Source organism: Bemisia tabaci, chromosome 6 (genome assembly GCF_918797505.1).
Source record: "Bemisia tabaci chromosome 6, PGI_BMITA_v3".
Classification (NCBI taxonomy): Eukaryota; Metazoa; Arthropoda; class Insecta; order Hemiptera; family Aleyrodidae; genus Bemisia; species Bemisia tabaci.
Genome location: NC_092798.1, coordinates 10206190 through 10226876, shown reverse-complemented (window position 1 = coordinate 10226876; position 20687 = coordinate 10206190). Strand labels below are relative to the sequence as shown.

At 37.9% G+C, this 20687-nt stretch overlaps 1 protein-coding gene across 2 annotated transcripts in view; it reads right to left on the bottom strand.

The window, feature by feature from the left end:
* Positions 1 to 707: 707 nt before the first annotated feature.
* Ephrin (ephrin) overlaps positions 708 to 20687 on the bottom strand; it is a 369067-nt gene continuing 349087 nt past the window's right edge. For both annotated transcript variants that reach the window (XM_019053854.2, XM_019053853.2), the window contains 3 exons: positions 9608 to 9718; positions 8681 to 8860; positions 708 to 7119 (listed from right to left, as the gene is read on the bottom strand). In XM_019053854.2, coding sequence (XP_018909399.2) covers positions 6995 to 7119; positions 8681 to 8860; positions 9608 to 9718 — 416 coding nt within the window. In that variant the 3' untranslated portion in view covers positions 708 to 6994. The remainder of the gene's footprint in view (positions 7120 to 8680; positions 8861 to 9607; positions 9719 to 20687) is intronic.

Below are 20687 nucleotides of genomic sequence, written 5' to 3'. Positions count from 1 at the left end.
CACTGAGTCCAATTTTTTGCTCTGAAATGCTTTACGAGTTCATGGGATCTCACAATCGGCGAATAATGAGATGCATGCGATATGGTCAAAAACAACAGTTTCACAATAGTTCTCTCTGGAAGTCATTACAACCAGAGAAGCTTTTATATCAGTCTGTAATGACATTTCCTCTGCCCATGCAAATGAGCCTTACAGTTTTATGTGGAACTCAAATGTACATTCAAAAGAAATTTTTACTTCGTAAAATTTGAGGGAGAGTTGAAAAGAGAAGGTGACTCAAAAGGATAAATTCAGGTGATCTTTAAAACATCATATTGTGTTAAAATCTTCTAATGGCTGTCCTTCTGTTTCATTGTAAGAAGTTCATACTACTGCTGTCACCTGTTGCACAATTTTAAAAACATATTTATGACACTCCTTATCGATTTTTTACCCGATCACTTGGTTCATGACCTCTGCAATGATCCAAACTACATAATAACGCAAGTCTGCGGTTTCATGTCGATATGCGCTAGACACACTATAGCACTAAATTCTTGACAGTTTTTAACTGAAAAAGGACCCATGAGTTGATGAAACAGTAAAGTATTTATGAAGGCTTCTTATATTTGAAATGTAATTTTCTTAAGACATGGATCTCCGCAAATTATTACATTATACCCAAGAAGTCTTGGATTGTGATGGGGAAGAAAATAAAAAGCAGGAAATGTATACAGGATAGTTTTATTCAAAACTCCAGTTTATGTACATTATAAATAAATAAAAAAAAGTGACACTTTGCACTTTCCATAAAAATCGTGGTCAAATCAGCCTATAAATTGAAATTTTAACAATAGATAAATTACGTGTAATATATACAAAGTATGTATAACAAAATATGTACAGAGACATTTTACAATATTTTCAATCTTAAACTACTTGTTGCAATACCTACTAAAACGTGCAAAAACTAGGAGGGAGGTATTAATACTAAACCATTTCGACGGAGAGTTTGCAGTAGTTTTTGCAAGAAGAGTTTTTTCATCTTAAAGAGCTTTTCTCATTGTTAGGGAACGTCCCTCTTTGAAATTTTATCACAGTTTTCAGAGTTCTTAAGATTTAAATAAGCTGTGAGCATTTCAAAGTTATTTAATTTTTTATTTACTCGTTGGTTTTTTATACATTCATGTTATTCCAAGTTTACTATTTACTTGTTCATTTTTTTTTTCATAATTTAATTAATCAATTCTGATTTTGGAGGGAAAAATTGGCATTCAAAAGCACTGCGCATAGAATACGACGCAATTTAACGCCGGCTGTAATTTGTGATATTCTTAAATGATATTCCTCACAATCTCCTAAATAAGATGGACTTTTAAAATCAAACTTTCTATGTGCCAATCTCGAGAAAATTAAGTCTAGAAAGAGCATGTTGCATTTTTTGGAAATTAAATACATGCCATCATAAGGAGCTGGCAGCACCATGCCTGAGTTAATGACTTGGAGCCTTATGTTTTGAACTGAGTTAATGCACCGTATATCTCCCTTGTCAGCGCGAGACAAGAAGAGGGGAGCTGGCTTCTCAATCAACTACTTTTTCCCAGTTGATAATGCAAGTAGAACTACCAAAATTGCAATTTCCAAATCTGAATCCATTGAGTTTGGTACAGGGAAAGTTCGATTTTAAAAACTCCTCACTTGGAGGATCATAAGGAACATCATATTAAATAACCTCAAAATACAGCCAGCATCAAAATTCTTAGTATTTTCTGCGTGGTACTTCCCACCTCAAAAAGTTCCATCTTAAAAATATAAACTGCTTAATGGAACACTAAATTAATAAAAAAGAAAGAGAGAAAACGGTAAAAGTAAACACAGCTCGAGAATCTTTTGGACTGAGAAGCTTTGAGAATTTTCGTCATTGAAATACCCCCTAAAAGTTGCACTTTCCTGAAAATAATATATCTTTTTCTTCATAAGATCACAGTCCGGAGCAATTAAAATAGTTCAGAAAGTTATGAGTCACTCAATACTGTTTGTAGGAGTTGTAAATAAAACTGCCATAGAAAACAGATTTTATGGAATACTGGGCATAAGACCATTTTTTTTGCTCTTTAACGACCCTTAATTTTACTAAAAACGGGACGGGATTTTACAAAAAAAAGGACCATTTTTCTTTGATAGTCAATTTTACCAACAAAAATTACTTACAGCTGGATATTAAAAGTGGAACAGAACTTATGACTTATGAGAGCTTAAAATATCTGTTGGAGAAACAAAGCTGGCGGCCAATTTATCAGTTCTACAGAGTTGTGAGTGTTGCTTGAGAGCTAAGAACCTCACAATCAAACAGCACTTAGAGAAAAACGAGAATCCCATGAGGAAGAGAGGATGAAAAATATGGTTAACTATAAAATTAAAACATTGCAGTCTGTTATGGCACTTGATGCGGTTTAGACTGCTGGACAAAATAAGTGATTAATACTGTGAAAGCAAGAGAAAAAAATTGTGGACAAAAAAAATCTAACAAGTAAATATTGATTACAAAAAATACAGTAAACTAAAATTACTTTTCAAATTTTAGAACTGAGAATTATTACAGCTACTCTTCTTGTAAAGATTGGGATTTGGAGTATTGAACGTTTGCTCATAATTGATAAATTACTAACTATCAAAGGCAACTTCCTAAGGTTTAGAACAGATTGAGTCAGGTTGAGAACAGCTAGGTCACTCAGGATGCAGCGGAGAATCCCAGGAAACTCCATCATAAACTCACTTCTTTACTCAAAATCACAGAGCCAAATTTTGCGTTTTACAATTTATGTTTTGACACAGTGTTGTTCAAAATAGTTCATAATTAGATTTCTTTGAACATGAGGTTTGGTTCCTTTCCGTTTGGATCAATTCCATTAACAGCACTCAGGGGGGTACAAGGTGGGGGACTGATTGCGGTTCAAGTCTGGCTAAGAAATATTCTCCTAAAAACTTGCCAAATTAAAAAAAACTAAGAGTGCGAAGACTGAGGATTTCAAAAGAGAAATTGGATCATTAATTAATGACAGTCATAAAACTACTTTGTAAAACAAGGACTAAAAACGTAAGTGACTTTTGATTATTCAAGACAAATGAAAATTTGAACTTTTCAAGTACGAAACGTACTCTTCTCTTAAAATAAATAAATCAGAGTCAGAGAATTAAGAAAGGATTATGAAAAAGAGAATTCAGAAATACATAGTAAGTTGTAAACAGACTGACCTAAAACAAGGAACAATGTTTTACGAACTTTGTTAAACTCTTAAACAAATATTAAACTCTTGATTGATCTACCATCAACCGTTCAACGCCTTTTGTAGCATTGATACAAAACCGTTCAAACAGTTCTGCTTGCAACCTTATAAGAGTTTAAATGCTAGCTCATCCAACAGAATCTCTGAATGATAAATACTGATAAATGTGCTACTAGAGTTCCATAGTAAGCTGAAAGAGGTCTATCAAGAGCAGAAAACAAAAATTTATAGTCCATTGTTCGAACAGATTTCTCATGAAATAACATTTTGGGAAAAAATACGAGAAATTATGTCTTTATGCTTCATTTTTGAGCAGAAAATCATGAAAATATGACAGGGAAAAATACAAATTATAGGGAAAAATAAGAGCTAGCTAGACACAAACAAAAAAGAAGAAATATGAGGGGACAGAAAGTCTGAAGATCATCTTTTGAATCTTTTATGTGCTTCCTATCACACTTTTGGCGAAAGATTGCATTTACGCTTTGAGCAAGAGAAGAAGTTAAAATTGATCATTGCACCTTAATTAACAAATACTTTTCAAGTTTGTTCTTTAATTGTGAAGAAAGTGGGGTATCGCCTAGGATATTTCAAAATGTCGCTCTCCAAGAAATTAAGACGTAATTCAAATAGAAGATACAAAGACTGAAGAACATTAAATATCTTTTCTTGCATTTAACAAAATTTTCGGTGTTTTAAAACACACAGATTCAAAGTCAATGGTTAAAATCATCAAAACAGGAACGAGTAAAAATAATTGAAAGAGAAGAAGTGTTAAAACTTGTATAAATCTTGGGTTTCGAAAGAAATGAGTTGAACTCTTCAAATACCCCATGGATTAGGGGCTCTGTGGCGATTGGCAAACACTTTGAGATTAATGCGATACATCTAAATGATTTGGTATAACAGCAAAAAAATTTAAAATAAGTAAATAAACTAAATGCATTTCAAAGTAAAAAAAGATTGCTATTAAGCTGTATCAATTAGGAGACACATAAATTATAAATTGAATGATTTGAACTTGGACTATTTAATCTTTTACGTCAAAACAGCACTTGAGAAAAAAATTGAATTTTAAAAATGGATCAGTGAAACATCAAAGTTACCTTGTCATCAAAGCTGCGACTATGAATTCTATGCACCATGAATATAAACGTTGTGCTGTAAATTCAGCGTTGAAGTTCATTCCCTGTTTCAACATTATGGAGAGTAAAATTACAAGAAACTAGAAAAAAATCGAAATATCAATTCTAACATTTTCCGTTCATTTGTTGATACAGCTGAATAGCGCAAAAATAAGTTCATTTAGCAATGGAAGTAAAGAAAGGGCAGATAAGTCAATAAATAAAATTGATACTTAAAAAATTAGACTAGACAAAAATATTCGTATGATACAGTCCGATTTAGAATGTAATTTCTTCAGCTACTTTCTACACAAAAACTATTTGATACAGAGCTTTTTACAAAAAGTTACATACGTACAAAAATTTGCCATTTACACGATTATGTACATCCAGACCAACTTGTTTTTTCACCTTTTTGGATTATTTCATTGGTAAAACTGAAGGCAAGTAACTTTTAACACATATTCCCGATGAGAGGACAGATGTTTCACATTTACAACTAGATGACAAAGTCAATCTAATTATAATCAGTCTGTATAATGAGACAGAAACCCAAGGATGCAGAAAATTTGATAACGCAGATTTCAAAATTGCCAGTCACTCTCATAGAGACAACTTGGCCTCTGTTTTGGTCCTAAAGAGTAAATTGGAAAGTCACTATCATTCTTTCAATTTTGAACATTACCATGAATTTTCTTAACATTATAGAACTATTTTCCAATTTCTTAGGGTCTCAGAATTTGAATGTTTTTTCTTGAGACCCGACAGAAAAGCAGAAGAAAAAATTTTCAGCACCCCTGGGTAACTGTTCACCTGAAACAACCTGGAAAATTGATATTCAGCAATATGTATATGTATTTGCTTAAAGCTGAATAAAACGATCAAAATTGACAGAAGAGATCACCATGTAATTTCTCTCTTGATTTTAACCATTAATTCTCATGTTATTAAAGAGCAATCATTTGTACAGAGACATGCAGCCCATGCCATTTAATAGCTGACTTCTGTGTGAAGTAGTTCAGTTTTTAGTCAACTGAATCGTGTTACAATTTTACATGTAAATGCAAGGTACATATGATGCAAAAAATTCGCAAAATCAGTTGATTTCGCCAAAAGACAGCACATGATGGACGTTTCTTGTACACATTCGCTTTAGTCAAATTTTCCAGAATTGTTGAACATCATTGAAAAATAGACATGACAAAATCACAGAAATAAAGTACCTACGAAGATAAAAATAATACCTTTTTGGACAGTCAAAAGAACTAACTGAGCCTTTGATCAAGCTCGGACTGATTAAGTTTCAGTTAAATAAAACATAAATTGTGAAAAAGCAGTTACAAAGGGCAGTAAAAATGTAGAATACTGATTGATATTGAAGAAATAAAGGGAAAAAATGTCTTCATTGAACATTTTAAAGATAAAAATCGTAATGTTTCATTTCTCTGATTCAATAAAATCAGCTATCGTAAAGAAAAAATACAGATTAGCCTTCGGCCAATATATTGGAAACATTGACTGTAGCTCACTTGCCTTCTAGAGATATAATGCAGCTGCTCTGCCGTGCCAAGGAAAAATGCTGTGTGAGCATTTGCATGTTACCAAATTACCGGAAATGAAATATTTATTTTTGAGGAAAGCAACGAAAATTTTGAAATTTTCGACATTTCACATCAAATTACAAACAAGTTTCTCTAGAAAATTGAAGAAAATACATTTGCAAATTTTCTCGGAGATTTATGTTATATCAAAGAGAAGTTGGCAACGTCCGAAGGCTCAAATGGCACTCTCCTTTGACACGGAAGTACTAATGCAACTGATTTAATCAATCTCAGTTTGGACTGCCTAATGAAAGTATTCCGATGCAGATAGTAAAAAATAAGCTCATTTACATCGCATGAAATCCGAAGTTGAAATACTCATAATTAAATCATGACAGATTAAATTTCATATGGCACTTCTGCCATTTCTTGGTGGGGTCCCCGCAGAGGGACACGCTCAAAAGGGTAACGACGAACAGGCAAAACGGAAGAACAAAATCTAGAAAGGTTGAGAATTTCATTCCCTACCAACTTAAATCCCTCTCATCACATGATAAATTAGGACCACTTCCTTCTTGGATGATATATTGGCTGAGGGAATACATTTTTTATGGTTTTTTTTTAAATATGGGGCCAAAAATTATGGTTCAAAGTTTGACGATGAATTTCACTCTTTATATGATTCAATTTTACACAAAAAACAAAACCATTGGGAATAGTTTTTTTCCCAGAACTGATAATCAAACAAAAAGTATAATAGGGCAGCTATGCAACTTTCTTCTTGTCTGTAGGCAGCCAATCCTTTTTCTAAGAATTCAAAAACATTTGATTCTAGACTATCCTAAAATTAGGGAGATATTTTGAATCGGTGGATACCCTGATTACTTTCATGTCTGGATTCAGTTTCCAATTTTGCCTGCATATCAAAATCCCGAATTCATTTGTTTTCAGTAATAACAAACATTAATTTCTATTTAGTCTTTTCCTTCAATTTTTTATACAAAAATTTACTTCAAAACATGTTGAATGAGCGGCTGAGCCTATTTACAAAATTTTACAAAGTCTATCGGAGAACCAGGCAAGCTAGGATAAAAGATATACAAAATACTGATAATCTTGGTGAAGCGCTGGTGTTAAAGGTTAGCTCTTCATTTTTCACTACTTCATTAGGTGATTTGTCATATTCATCTGTAACAGAAAAAATCGAATCTTAAAATGTTAACAAGTTATCAGGAATTAAAAACAAGCAGGAAGCTCCAACGCATTGGCGTCGGAGAGCGGCTCTGGGGGCAGTAGTTGTAGTCAAGAATGAGGGCCTAGACACATTTTGTCATTGATGTACAATCCGACAACTGTCGATTCAATCAACGAAAACGATTCAAACTGTCGAATCGCCCCAATGGCCACGATAGTTGTTAGACGTTTACGGTTTCCCTGGTAACCTTTGTTTGCTATCAGCTGATATCAAGTAATATGACTAAGGAAGCTCCAACCCAGTGGTTAAAGCTTCCTTAACCGCGAAAACTTTAAAATTCAAATTTTCAAATTTTGAACGTAAAGTACATTTTTTCCATCACGAGATAAAAGCACAAACAAGTTTTGAATTGTTGACTGTATCACCATGATTCCAAAAATACAATACACAACATAGCATTGACTAACAATAAAACAGTATGCAATAAAATAAAGTCATGACAAGGAACATAGCCGAAAATGGCGCCGATTCCCATCAACCAACGCGCGGTCTCTACAATGTAACATGCTGCATTGATACTCCCCAGCTGGGACCGTCCGGAATAGCAGCTCTAGTGCAAGCACCAGAGCCGCTAAAAGAATGTCAATTAAGAGATACTGTGGAAATATAATCCTAAGCTGCAGAGAACAGATAATTGGCAATAGAAAACCAGGGTCATAAAAAGAAAATTTAAAGCACACTTAAATAATAACCTCCGGATGATTAAGAAATATAGATATCAGCGCAGTAGATCTTTGGTTTTAAAAAATTTCAGAGTCGGAAAGCTCATAGTAATATTACCTCAAAAATCCAATCTATAAACATTTGGGAACAAAAAATATCGAACAGAGTTGGAGCTATGATGTTTTGAAGTTTGCTGAGGAAAAAAATGATGTATTGAAAAAAAAAACAAACAAACAAACAAACCATGTACAGTTTTATTCTTAGGAAAGTTTTTAGGATTTAAAAGCTATGTATCGTTTCATACACCGTGCAATAATCAGCGAATGGGTGTCTCCTCTTAACACCGATTCACTGACAAATTCCCTGAAAGTCCTGGATATTTTTCAATCCCTGGTGAATCTTGGTGATTCCTGGTTTTCTTGCACTAGTAAAAATAAGTTCTTTAACTTTAAGAAAAAAGGTCTTTGGTTGTGATCAAAATTACAGTTCAAAATTATTCTATTTTGATTAATAGGCGAATTCTCCTGATTGAAGGAAACTCATTTCAAGTGAGAGGAATATCTACTTCAATTTGATGAATTTTTTATTTCAAATCGAAGAAAGTTTAAGTTTTCATTGATGACGGAAGTTACCATTTAAAAAAAACTTCATTACATTTTTAAAAAAAAATGATTTTGCTCGAATATTTTTTATAGGAATTAAACAAAAATTTACCGACCGCAGATTTTTTTTTTTTCCAAGAGTAAAAAACGCTTTTCAACAATTTTTTCAGCTCAAGTCCTGCATTCCACATTTTCAAAGGTACAAAAAAAAGACAGATATGATACTTACGTGACTTTTTGGTTGTTGGTTTGGGGAAATCTAAAGCTGTCGGCTTGACAGGAGGATAAATCGGGTGCACGACGACCGTGTTGGTTGTGGGTCGTGGCGACGGGCTTCGGGTCTGAGGCACCCACGTTGGAGCCACTGTCGATTTGACAGGGTTGGCACTCGATGAATCGCTCAAGGTACCTGAAACAATTCAAAATTTAATCTTAGAAACTTGCAAAACAAATCTGATAGGTACATTTTAAGTTTTCGAATCCATCAACCGAATTGGGCTAAAAAGTCCATGGCTATCAAATGTACCGTGTTAAGTAGAAAGGAACCAAGCCACATCAGCAATCGCCAAATTTAATTCGGCGATTTAATTTTTTACATGAAGACGGTTGTGCGGAATTTTGTGCAAATTTCAGTGAATTTTCTGCTTAGTTAAATTCCGTGAGAATTTCAAAAAAATCAGAACAAACGTTCTCTTGAGAAAAAATCAAATTGCTCAGTAAAATTTGGCAAAAGCTTATGTGTTCCTTTCTGTTAAATGCAGTCCAAATCTGAGTTCACACTCAATGGACCACCAGTCGGGGTTTGAATTTTGAAAGTAGTTTGTAGATAAAGAAAATTAGTGGCCCCATCATTCTTTCTGCAGAATTTAACGTCTTAGAATCTCTACCATTTTTCCGAAAAAAATCCCAGATGATTCTATTATTTAAACGACCCAAGTGCAGGACAAAAAATCCTGATTATATAGGACCTGTGGCGTGGCGTACTTTGCGACATATCGATTGATCAGCCATTTAAACCTATGGATGGAAAAGGATAGATAACCAGAGTGCTCGCGATGAACATCTTCATAATCGATTTTTTACCACAACTTTAAAAGGGGAAGTATCGATAATCGATGATTCATTCCTCTCCACTGAATAGGACTTGGCGACTTACTTTGATTGTGGAATTCATCAGGGCGGCAGCAGACTTTGAAGATGACTCTCATGTTGTTGGTGAGACACCGACCACCAATTCGCCGGTGCAGATCATCTTGGGAAGATGTAGCTGAAACAAGAAACAGAAGGCGATTGTAGTAAACATAAACCAGAGATAAAATAATATCAAGAAAATTGCTGTGTATCTTTATTATTAAAGATGCTTGAAGTATGTAAAAACTCGACTTTGACATTTCAAACCAAACCGAACTATGGACATAGCTCGGTTGCATGAACCGAGGATACGGTCACTTCAACCAAGATCACGGTTAGATGAACCGAATATGGGTCAATATGCGACATCGTGCTTGCGGTTCTAATAACCAAACTGTAGGTGAATCCAAAATGCAATTTGCAAATTGCGATTTATTGCAATAGAATTGCAATTTTTCACCATAAGATCGCAAAATTTGTACATCATTTGGGCAATAAATGCCAATTTTGAACGATCAACAAAACGAGTTCTCTGTATCAGTATCTAAGAGGAAAGTAATTCGTAATGCAATGGTAAAACTGCAACTTATTGAAAGTTATTGGAATATAATTTAAATTAGAGTAGAATTTAGAAGAGTTCCTTAAATCGGTAGATAGGCAACACACACAGCACTTCGATACAGTTCCAATGATTTTCTCATGTAATTGCTATTTCATTCGTGCTACTTGGGTTATGCATTTCAGAAAATATTTGAGACCTTTCTCTTTCTCAACATGATTTTCGTGCGATGACTATACCTCTCGGTCGCGACAGACTCATTTTATTTTGCATCTCAGTATAAGCCGTCGCAGTGTCCTATGCATCCGTGCTAGGGAAAAACGCGGTAAGAGCATTTAAGAGTTGCCAAATTTCCTCCTCAAAACTGCTCATTTTTGAGGGGCGTCATGCGCGTTCCTCCTTGAAATTTTCAAATACTGCAGATTTAATTGCGAATGAAATCCTGTAAAAAACTGGGAGAAAAATACCCACAAGTTTTCCAGCAAATCATCGTTTTATCGGAGGCAACGTCTGAGGGCTCATACGACGTTTTTCCTTCGCACGACAGTGTGGAGTTGCGACAAGTGTCAGTGACGTCACGTCACCGGGAAGAGAATGAGGTCGATTAGCAAGGCGCACTACGCGTCGCGGGAATTTTTCTAAGCTCCTGTAAGCTCCTGATCAGTCGTGAAAATAACGAGCTGTATGAAGAAATCATGTAGCTGACTACTCCTCCCGATCGATTCACTCGTTAGGAATCCAGCGGTGTGGCGTGTTTTGCGATATATCGATTGATCTGCCATTTGAACTTATGGAAGAGTATCGATAAATAGGGTGTTCCTTAATAATCGATTCTTTACCATAGCTTCCAATTGGAAAGTATCGATAATCGATTGTTAACGTCTCGCCACTGTAGGAATCCAGTCCTCGGGTTGTCAAAACAAAATCTGCGCGTATTTTCCTTTGATTCATTATCTTTAATCGCTTTTTAACCGTGCGAGCGCGATTTAAGATTCCTGCATTTGAATTGCATCGGAACGCGCTTCGTGGGTTTTCCACTTACCTTCGGATTTATTGGGAATAGTTGGGAAAGGGAAATTTTAAGCTCGTGCTCTGGCACAATTTTTCCATTGGACACAGTCAGAATATATAAATGCGATGGTTTTTAAATTTAAAGGCTTTTAAGCTCATGCTCCGGTACAATTTTCCCCTTGAGAATAGTTAAAACATGTAAATGCAATGGTTTTTAAAGTCAATGGCAACTTTAAATTTCGTGCTCCGGTACTATTTTTCCATTGAAAATAGCCAAAAAATTGAAATGCAATGGTTTTTAAATTTAAGGGCAAATTTTAAACTCGCGCTCCAGTTCAATTTTTCCATTGCAAATAGTCGAACAATTTAAATGCGATGGTTTTTGGATTAAGAGCAGACCATCTGCCGCAGTTGCTGAGGATAACTTTAAATTGGAAAAATCATGTCAGAGGAAATTCTCAAAAAACAAAAACATTATTTTTACTCATCTGGGCGTACAATTTGATGAAAGGATGCGCAAGTAGGTAAGTAAAATAAGGTTTTTTGGATCTGTTTCTTGTGCGGGTCTCCAAAGAAAAGAAAAAACTCCCAAGAGGAAATTTTTACAGTGTTTGTGATATGTATTTCAATTTTCATTGAATGATCGGGTATACTGAAACTTTGTCACAGGAATCATCCTCTTTAGAACTTGATGAGCAATCAACGAAATTCTTTTTTTTAAAAAACGTAAATAGGGTACTAAGTCTAAGTACGCAGGGAGGCCGCGTATCAATCTGTTAATACAATAAACTTTTGAGTTGAGCACATCACTCGCTGGAAAAAAAACACATTGGATCTAGCGTCCAGACTCTTGAAAACATTGACAAGAAAAAATATTCTTGATTCAATCAGATTTTTGCTTAAATCAAAAGGAAATTCGCTCAAATTAAGAGGCTTGGTTCTTGATTTAAGCAAAAATCCGATTGAATCGAGAGTATTTTTTCTTGTCGATGTTTTTAAGAGTCTGGACTCTAGATCCAATGTTTTTTTTTCCAGTGCTCCTTTTTTTCTTTTTTTAATTGTTAAGTTGTAGTCCTTTAAAACAAACTAATTTTTTGCTACTTCGAAAATTTTCCGGCATCAGGACTCTCTCCCGTGAGGACTTTACAATCGCCGACTCCTATCCCTACAACATATTTCGAGCTATACATTTTAACCTATACAATCATGCAAATTTTCCTCCACTCACACTTCCTAATCTCCCACGGCAGGATGTAACTTTTCTTTTGCCGAGCTAATCGCGGCCGTTTCACTCGTAAAAAGGCGGACTAAAAATGATCCTGATAACGGGAACCGAGTCGACAAGGACTGTTAAAAATGCAGCCGCGCTATTCTTCTGCTTACATAATTTCGAATGGAGACTATCCCTAAGCCTCTTTAGAGATTAGCTCTTGAATAGCTTGAACGAGCCTCGTCTGTAAGTTGCCACCGGTGGCGCGGCGTGCTTTGCGATGTATCGATTTATCTGCCTTTAAATCTATGGAAAAGGATCGATAACCAGATTGTTCGCGACGAACACCTTGATAATCGATTCTTTACCGCAGCTTCAAATGGAGAGGTATCGATAGTTGATAACCACGCCTTGCCAGTTGCCACCCAGTCCGTGAATTTCACAGAGGAGGAGGGAAAAATTAACAGGATCCATGGAGATATGGATCCTCTGTCTACCCACACTTAGAACTATTACTCCCTACGGCAATAATAATATCGGTGCGGCGCAGAAGTATACAGCCAGGAAACGGACTCAAAGTCCGCAGTCATTTTTTGACTCACTGGAAAAAAAAAACACATTGAATCTAGAGTCCAGACTCTTAAAAACATCGACAAGAAGAAATACTCTTGATTCAATCAGATTTAAGCTTAAATCAAGAACCAAGCCTCTTAATTTGAGCGGATTTCCTTTTGATTTAAGCTTAAATCTGATTGAATCAAGAGTATTTTTTCTTGTCAAAGTTTTCAAGAGTCTGGACTCTAGATCCAAAGTGTTTTTTTCCCCAGTGCTTCCAAGAATTCTTCAAAGGATTGCTCAAGTGCAGAAAGTTAGGTGAGAGATGTGTGTCTGTTCCGCCGAATTTTTTAGAGAATTCGACTCGTAATTTGATGCAATATTTATTTCTGTAAATTAGGTCAAAACACATTCGTAAACTTTCCCAAAATTGAATACTCCTCTGGGGGAAATTCGTGGCACCCGGATGTCCATGCGACAGCACGTTCTTCCTCAACACGGCGAAAACGACCTTCCTGCTGTGCTAAGGAAGAACGCCGTATGAGCCTTCAGACGTTGCCAACTTTCCTCCCAGAAAATACTGATTTTTGAGAAAAGCTATGAGCATTTTCCTTTAAAATTTTCAGAAATTTTAGAGCAAATACGAAAAAAATTCTACAAAAAATCGGAAGAAAAATTACAGGGTTACCACAGAATTTAGAAAATTAAATTCCCTGACATTTTGGTGAAATTCCCTGACAATTGAAAATATGCCAGACACATAAAAATACGTAACTTGAAATAGTTTTCAGGCAATTTTTGTTGTTTGAAATGCCAGCCCCATTCTAAGAAGGAAATAAAGGCGACTTGACAATTTGTCCCTTCCATTTTCGTCATTTTCCCTGACTTTTAGAAATTCCCTGACATTTCCCGGTTTTCCCTGACTGTAGCAATCCTGAAAATATTTAAAAATTTATCCGGAAACTCGTGATTTGTCAAAAGAAGTTTGGCAACACTCGAAGGCTCATACGGCGTTCTTCTTCGAGACGGCATCGTCTGTGTCCGCTTCCCGAAATCCTGGGCCTCTGTTTTTTATCAGCGTCCCCGGAGGCTGTCACGGACATCCTCCGTCCCGTCGGCGTCCCGTCGGCGTCCCGACGCCGCCGCCGTCGGAAAAGTTTCATCCGCACTCGCGTCCCGTCGCGGGGCCGGGAACGGGCCCAATTAAAAACCGGGGAACGAGGAAAAAGTATCCCGCGGGAGAGGGGGCGCGGGGGCGGGAAGAAAAAGCCCGGATAATTGCCGGCCATGGTTAAATGACGCGTGAAATCGGGGTTGTCCGGGTCCGGGGGTCCCTCAGGATCCCGCCTAAGGCAAAACCACGTATCAACATCCCAACGTTGCCGAATTTCCCATAGTAAAAAGCTCAATTACATAGAAAATTATGCATATTTTCCCTTGAAATTTACACACCTATTAGATTAAAATACAAAGAAAATTGTGTGAAAAATTGGAAGAAAAATATACACAATTTTCCCGATAAAACAGTTTTTTATGGAGGGAAATTTGGCAACGTTTGAAGGGGCATACGTGGTTTTTGCGTGCTGGCAAGCGGCGGGATCGGGCGTCGGGCGTCGGGCGTCGCCGATGAGACCCGGCCGTTACTTTTGCATATCTTACGTATGTCTTCGGCTAAATAGGTTTGCTTTTAATATTTGGCTCGGAGCCACGCAGCTCGGGGCATTCGCCGATTATTGCTCTCCCAGCTGTGTGTAGCCGTACCCGAGATGTGGCTTTGTTTCCGCGACCCCCTCCCCTCCCCCCGTTCCCCCTCCCCCACCCCTGCCTCTCCGGCTGCCAAATTTAAGGAGATATTTGGTCGCTAATTGGATACAATAGGGCATTAGACGAGGTACGCTACGAAGCACTGTTACACATTTTCTCTTCGAATTATTCTACGTGAAAATGATTCGTGTAACGAATGATAGAGAATTTGCAGGTGTCTACAATTTGATGAATTTCGTGTTTCAGTAGAAACTACTGAGTAAACTGAACGCGAGGGTACCCTTGGTTTATGAATTGAACAATTATTGGAGAAGATATGACAAAATTATCTAATCTTCTAAAATACATTGGTTTAAATGGGAAATGCCGCCAGATGACGTCACTATAGGCGGTGCATTTTCTCTCTTATAAATCAATTTTTATACTATTTGCCATATCAGAAAACAATTATAAGAAATACTATGAAATCAGCTATTTAAGCACTTTCAGATGAAGCAACAAAAAATGTTCATGCAAATTCTCCATTCAGGAATCGACTGTCCGTGGGAAAAGAGACCATCGTCGCGTCGCGGAAGGGAGGATTTTCAGTACAGGGAGAATATTACTATATCTGTATATCTGTGGGGATCTGTAGCGTTCTCTGATTGGTTAAGCACTTTTAAGTAGGCCTTTTATGCGGCTTGTTATATGCAAACAAACTCGATCGAGGGAACTTGTATTATCCCAAATGAGCTAAGTGATACTCAAAGATAAAGAGCAGTACTCCGCAAAAATAAAACCGATAGACAAGATCTCAAGAAAAAAAGTTGGAAATTAAGGGGTCCTCATCACGTCTATAGAACTCTGCCCATCACGATCTTATTTGGTTACTTCCGTCCAAAATTAAGGGCGGGGAGGCTAAGTCATTGACCCATCAAAAACAGCACACTTTTTCGGTAGTAAAAGTATTGAGATGACAATTATTCGCTGTTCCTGCTTTCACGGTTTGTTAATTTGATCAATTTGCTACCGGTAAACCGTAAACTACTGTGCGTTTAAGAGTGCACTTTGGATTAATTTGAAGTGCTAATTGTAATTTTCGTGTGATTTTACCTAAGTAAACGCTATTTGTGCCAGCTTGTTGTATCTCGTGGGTACAATAGATGTCAATTGCTCCAGGGAAAAGTTCATGACTAGAAATATTCATTGAACTTTCCTGTTGATCCATGCTGAAATTTGCCTTGCATCTTAGCAGCTTCCTAAAACGTGGAGTTTTTTTAGGGGTGCCATTTCGGTCCTCTTTTCAGCGAGGAAAACTTGTTGAGGGGAGATCTAACTATCTCTGGAGAAGGGCGGAAAAAACATCGAAGATCTTGAGAAATATATAAACCTTAGAGTTCACAAAAATACTCCGAAAGGAGGTCAAGCGACAAATACTAGGGAGTGGAAGCAATTGAGCCCTCCTCCCTCTAAATGACGCTCCTGAATATTCATTGGACATTGCTACTGATCTAAACGGATATTTTCTTCTACGTACCTCGATTCCAGCGTTTCAGAATTCTTAAGGAAATCGTTACTTTTTTCATCACTGAAAAAAGAGTTTGGTGAACCGAACTACAACAAATTCTTTTAGTTCGGTTCAGGTAACCGAACAGTTTGTTCAGCAGACCGAATAATTCGGTTGTGTGTACCGAACAAAACCTGGTTCCATACGCTCCTAACTAATTCGGATTCACCGAACTCTTTTTTCAGTGTAGAGTTTCTACAGAGTGGGAAATCTTGAAAACAAGGACAAATTTCGGCGAAGACTTAATCTAATAGGGAAAATCTGCCTTGACTTGCCCCCTTTTATTTGAGCTAGGCTTTGCCCGGATAGTTAGAGAATTTCAATTTTTATAAGTACCTACCCTACAATCTGGACTATGAATGCATTATTATACGTTTAGACCATAAATTTGAATGTATTAGATTTCTCATTGAATGTCTAATTCCAATTTTTTGGAGGTTATTTTTTGAGGCTTTGAGGCTTTGATTTTCCTTTAGATCAGTCACTAGAAAAAAAAACACATTGGATCTAGAATCCAGACTCTTAAAAACATCGACAAGAAAAATACTCTTGATTCAATCAGATTTAAGCTTAAATCAAGAACCAAGCTTCTTACTTTGAGCGGATTTCCTTTTGATTTAATAGCTTAAATCTGATTGAATCAAGAGTCCTTTTTCTTGTCAATGTTTCCAAGAGTCTGGACTCTAGATCCAACGTGTTCTTTTTCCAGTGGTGGGCTTAACCCAATTCGCTGTTACAGCTGATTTAAACGTTCGGGTCATAAGTTTGAGTTATTTTTGACCCTTGCTAATTTATTCCTTTGCTTTCATGATGTATTATTCTTCCTCCACTAACTTACATCAAGCAACTTGCATCAGCCAAGCAAGCCTAGTTCTAATAAAAAATGTACTATTAGAAGGTACAGAAAATCAAGAGAACGCTTGCAAGAATACTTCTTCACAAAAACCACAAGAGGTCAACAGAGGAAAAGCTCAAATACAGCATTCACTCTACGTGGAGGCCATCTAAGTGTCATCCGGCAAAAATGGCCGTCTCCATCGACGGAAACATGAGAGCTCTCTCCAACATGGCCGACAAATCTCTGCTCCGAACAGCCAATCAGGAGCCTCGACGTGCTGTCCATACCTACTCAGCGCGAACCCCGTAAAGCACAACCTAGAAAATCGCTCGGATGGGGCGATCCGATGGATAATGGGAAGGGAGGAGATGGAACGACCGGAGGCGGGGAGGGGGTGGATTAATCCAGTATTAACAGTTCTCGTGTGTGATTAGAGGTTGGAATAGTTCGCGAGGGGGCGGAAAGTAGTAATAAAGGAGGCAAGAACTCTAATTTATTATGGAAGAACCCGACGCTCACGCATTCGTGTGTGAATGTGGGGGATGACACTCTCGCGTAGGGTTGGGGAGGGTTGGAGCGGTGCTTCCTTTTGCGCTAGGCGAAGGGATGTAAGAGCTAGTTCGTATGCACTTTCAGCGTAGATAACTTAATTGAGATGCTGATTTAACTGCAGTGCGAACACTGAAAAAGGGTATTTTTTACCATCAGGCGCATTCTTTAGTATCTACTCTCCTCTCCTTATTGCAAGTTTGATTTCGTCGAGTTCGCCTTCAATAACTGTGACGGCAATATGAGCGCCTTGAGAGTACGAATAGTTGCGCTCAGTAGTTTTGTCACTTTCGCTCGGTTTTGGTAAGGAACACGCTTTGATTCATCTTCTCTCTGTATTACGCATCTCTGAGTTACCCTTCCTCGTTCGCCTCAAAAAACGGGAAAGGAAAAGGGAAGAAAGAAAGAAAGAAAGAAAAACAGAAGAAACGGAGGAAAAAAGAAGGAAGGAAACTAAATTTTGGTAATTATTCAAGAAGAAATTGACTCAAAATGCAGGTTACATGCTTAAAAATTTAGAAAATTTTCTGGGAAAGTCCCTTCTCCGCACCCTCTCTCCCCATCCCCCCTCAAAATGTCTGGGTTCGCCAATGACGTGACAAAATTGACTCAAAATGCATGTTAGATACTTAAAAATTTAGAAAATTTTCTGGGAAAGCCCCCTCCTCGGACTCTTCCCACCACAGCTTCCCCCCCCCCATCCTGTTCGAAGTGTCTGAGTCCGTCTATGACGTGCGATTAATATTTAATGCTTAGTTTTTTGGGGTATTACGTTGACCAAAGCAGGGTGTCTAGTATTTTATAATTTTGACAAATCCTGATATTTTCCTGATATTTTATAAAAAATTCCTGATTTTTTCATTTTGAAAATTCCTGATATTTTCCTGATTTTTCTCGACTCCTGGCACGGTAGGCAAAAATCAGTAAGACTTCCTCCGCTGAGGAGATTCGCGTAAGAAACATTCCTGACAAAACGTCCGATTTTTCCGATTTTCCTGATATTTTCCTGATCGGCCAAAATTCCTTATATTTTCCGGTTTTTCCTGATGCTAGACACCCTGCAAAGCTTCGGGTTGCATTGATCAAATATTCGGAGTCAACTGTTCACCCCCCCCCCCCACAATTTTCCTCGTATTTTCCTCAAAACCAGGAGCCTCCCTGGGGACCCGCGGGACGCGGCAACGCGGCCTCGGGGACTCGGGGCGGGACTGGAGGTCATTCCAAAAACCATGGTGGTAATTATTCAATTACCGCCGCTCTTGGCTCTCTTTCCCCGGTATTTATTCAAGTCATTATCTCCGGCTCTTTTGAATTTATCCCCGGCCATCCCCCCCCCCCCCGCGCCCCGCTCATATTCGTCGCCAAGGCCCTAAGTCACCCGTGATATAATGAGGGCCGCGACCCCCCCCCCCCCCGTCCCCCGGGCCCCCTTGGACCCCGTCCCGGACGAGCCCAGTCAACAAGTCCCCAGACGCTTCGCTTTTTCAAATCCTGGGGAAGGAGCTTTCGCGCTTCGCTTTCACGGAGGAGTTTTTCAGACAAATCATCCGGGTCATCGCCGCGGATTATTCAGTTAAATGGACGGATTTCTGCCGAACGGAACTATGTGCATTAAGACATGAGCCCTAAGGCCCATAAGAAGATATGCATAATAGGGCTCACGTCATGATGCACATAGTTCCGTTAGGCGGAAATACGTTCAAACGGGACAAGGGTCTTATCCGAGACCGACTATCTTGAGAGACGCGGCATTACCTCGTTCAGGATTACAAGGATGGAGGAAAATATGGACGCTAAAGTGCGAAACCACGTATCTTCATTGCGGAGTTTTAAATTGTCATTCCTATTTTATTCTGTCAAAGAAGAGAAGCCAACTTTATGACTTGAAGTTTTTACAGAATATTCGGCTGAAAGTGAAGACAAATCAAGGAAGTTGTCAAGCTATTGCGTTTACTGGTGTTTTCCAAAGAAAGTTGGGAAGTCTGCGACGTCGCAAACGGACATACGTGGTTTCTCACCATAGCCATATGGGGCTCCCTTCACTTTCTTAGTTACAGCTTCGAAAGTTTCCAATATGAGGACAGAGTGCTATGTGCTAGTGACCGCGGTTCTGCTCTCACAACAGAAAAATTCTGTGACTGTAACAAGGGAATTTCTGCTGATATCTGAAGAGAAGGTTCCGTCATCGGCACCAATTATTTTTTTGCGTGTGGAATATTGAGTCTGGTTGGCTAGAAAGCAGGAAGCGCCTCAAGACACATGACTTACAAAAGACGAGATAAAAAGAGGACAAAATAATGGATGTCACATTTTCAATCATTTCTTTTAATTTAAGAGCAGGTTGAATATTCAACCACATTTATGATAATAATAATAAATAAATAAAAAAAAAAAAAAAAAAAAAAAAAAAAAAAAAAAAAAAAAAAAACGAAAAAAACCCCACAACAAACCTGCTCCAATTTTTCGTTTTAACCCTTTATTGCCATCCCTCCTCTCTCCCCGCACCCCTTTCGCACGACTCATTGCGGTGACTTACTGCAGCGGTATAGTTCCCAGTTTGTTTTTTCAAGCTAGCAGCCCCCCCCCCCCCTCCCACTCCACCCGGAAACCCCTGGAGTTCTTAAGCGGCGTCTAACTTAATTTAGTTCGGCCGGGATCCTTAGAACAAGGAACGGAATCATCAGACAGAAGTAACAGAAGTTCCCTCCTCTCGAAAAGCATCCCCTCGACCCCCCTCCCCCCCCGATCTTGGTGGTGGTGAAATAATTAGGTACCTGTTCGAGAGGAGAAATTGAAGGAGCGGTTGGCGAAGGATGCGGAGAGAAATCTTTCATTTCGCTAACAGCGGAAAGAGCAGTGATAATAATTAATTTGAAAGAATACGGGGAACAACCCTTTTTACCGTTGATAATGAAAAATCGCAAGTGCCGTACTCATCTTTTAATGTCTTGTCTTTCCTTTTCCGAGTTCCTTTTTTTCCCTCTCTTGAATGGAGATTTTTTCTTTATTCGTCGCTGCTCAAACGAGCGGTAAAAATGATGTAGCCGAGCGGTAAAACTTCGCATTTATGTGC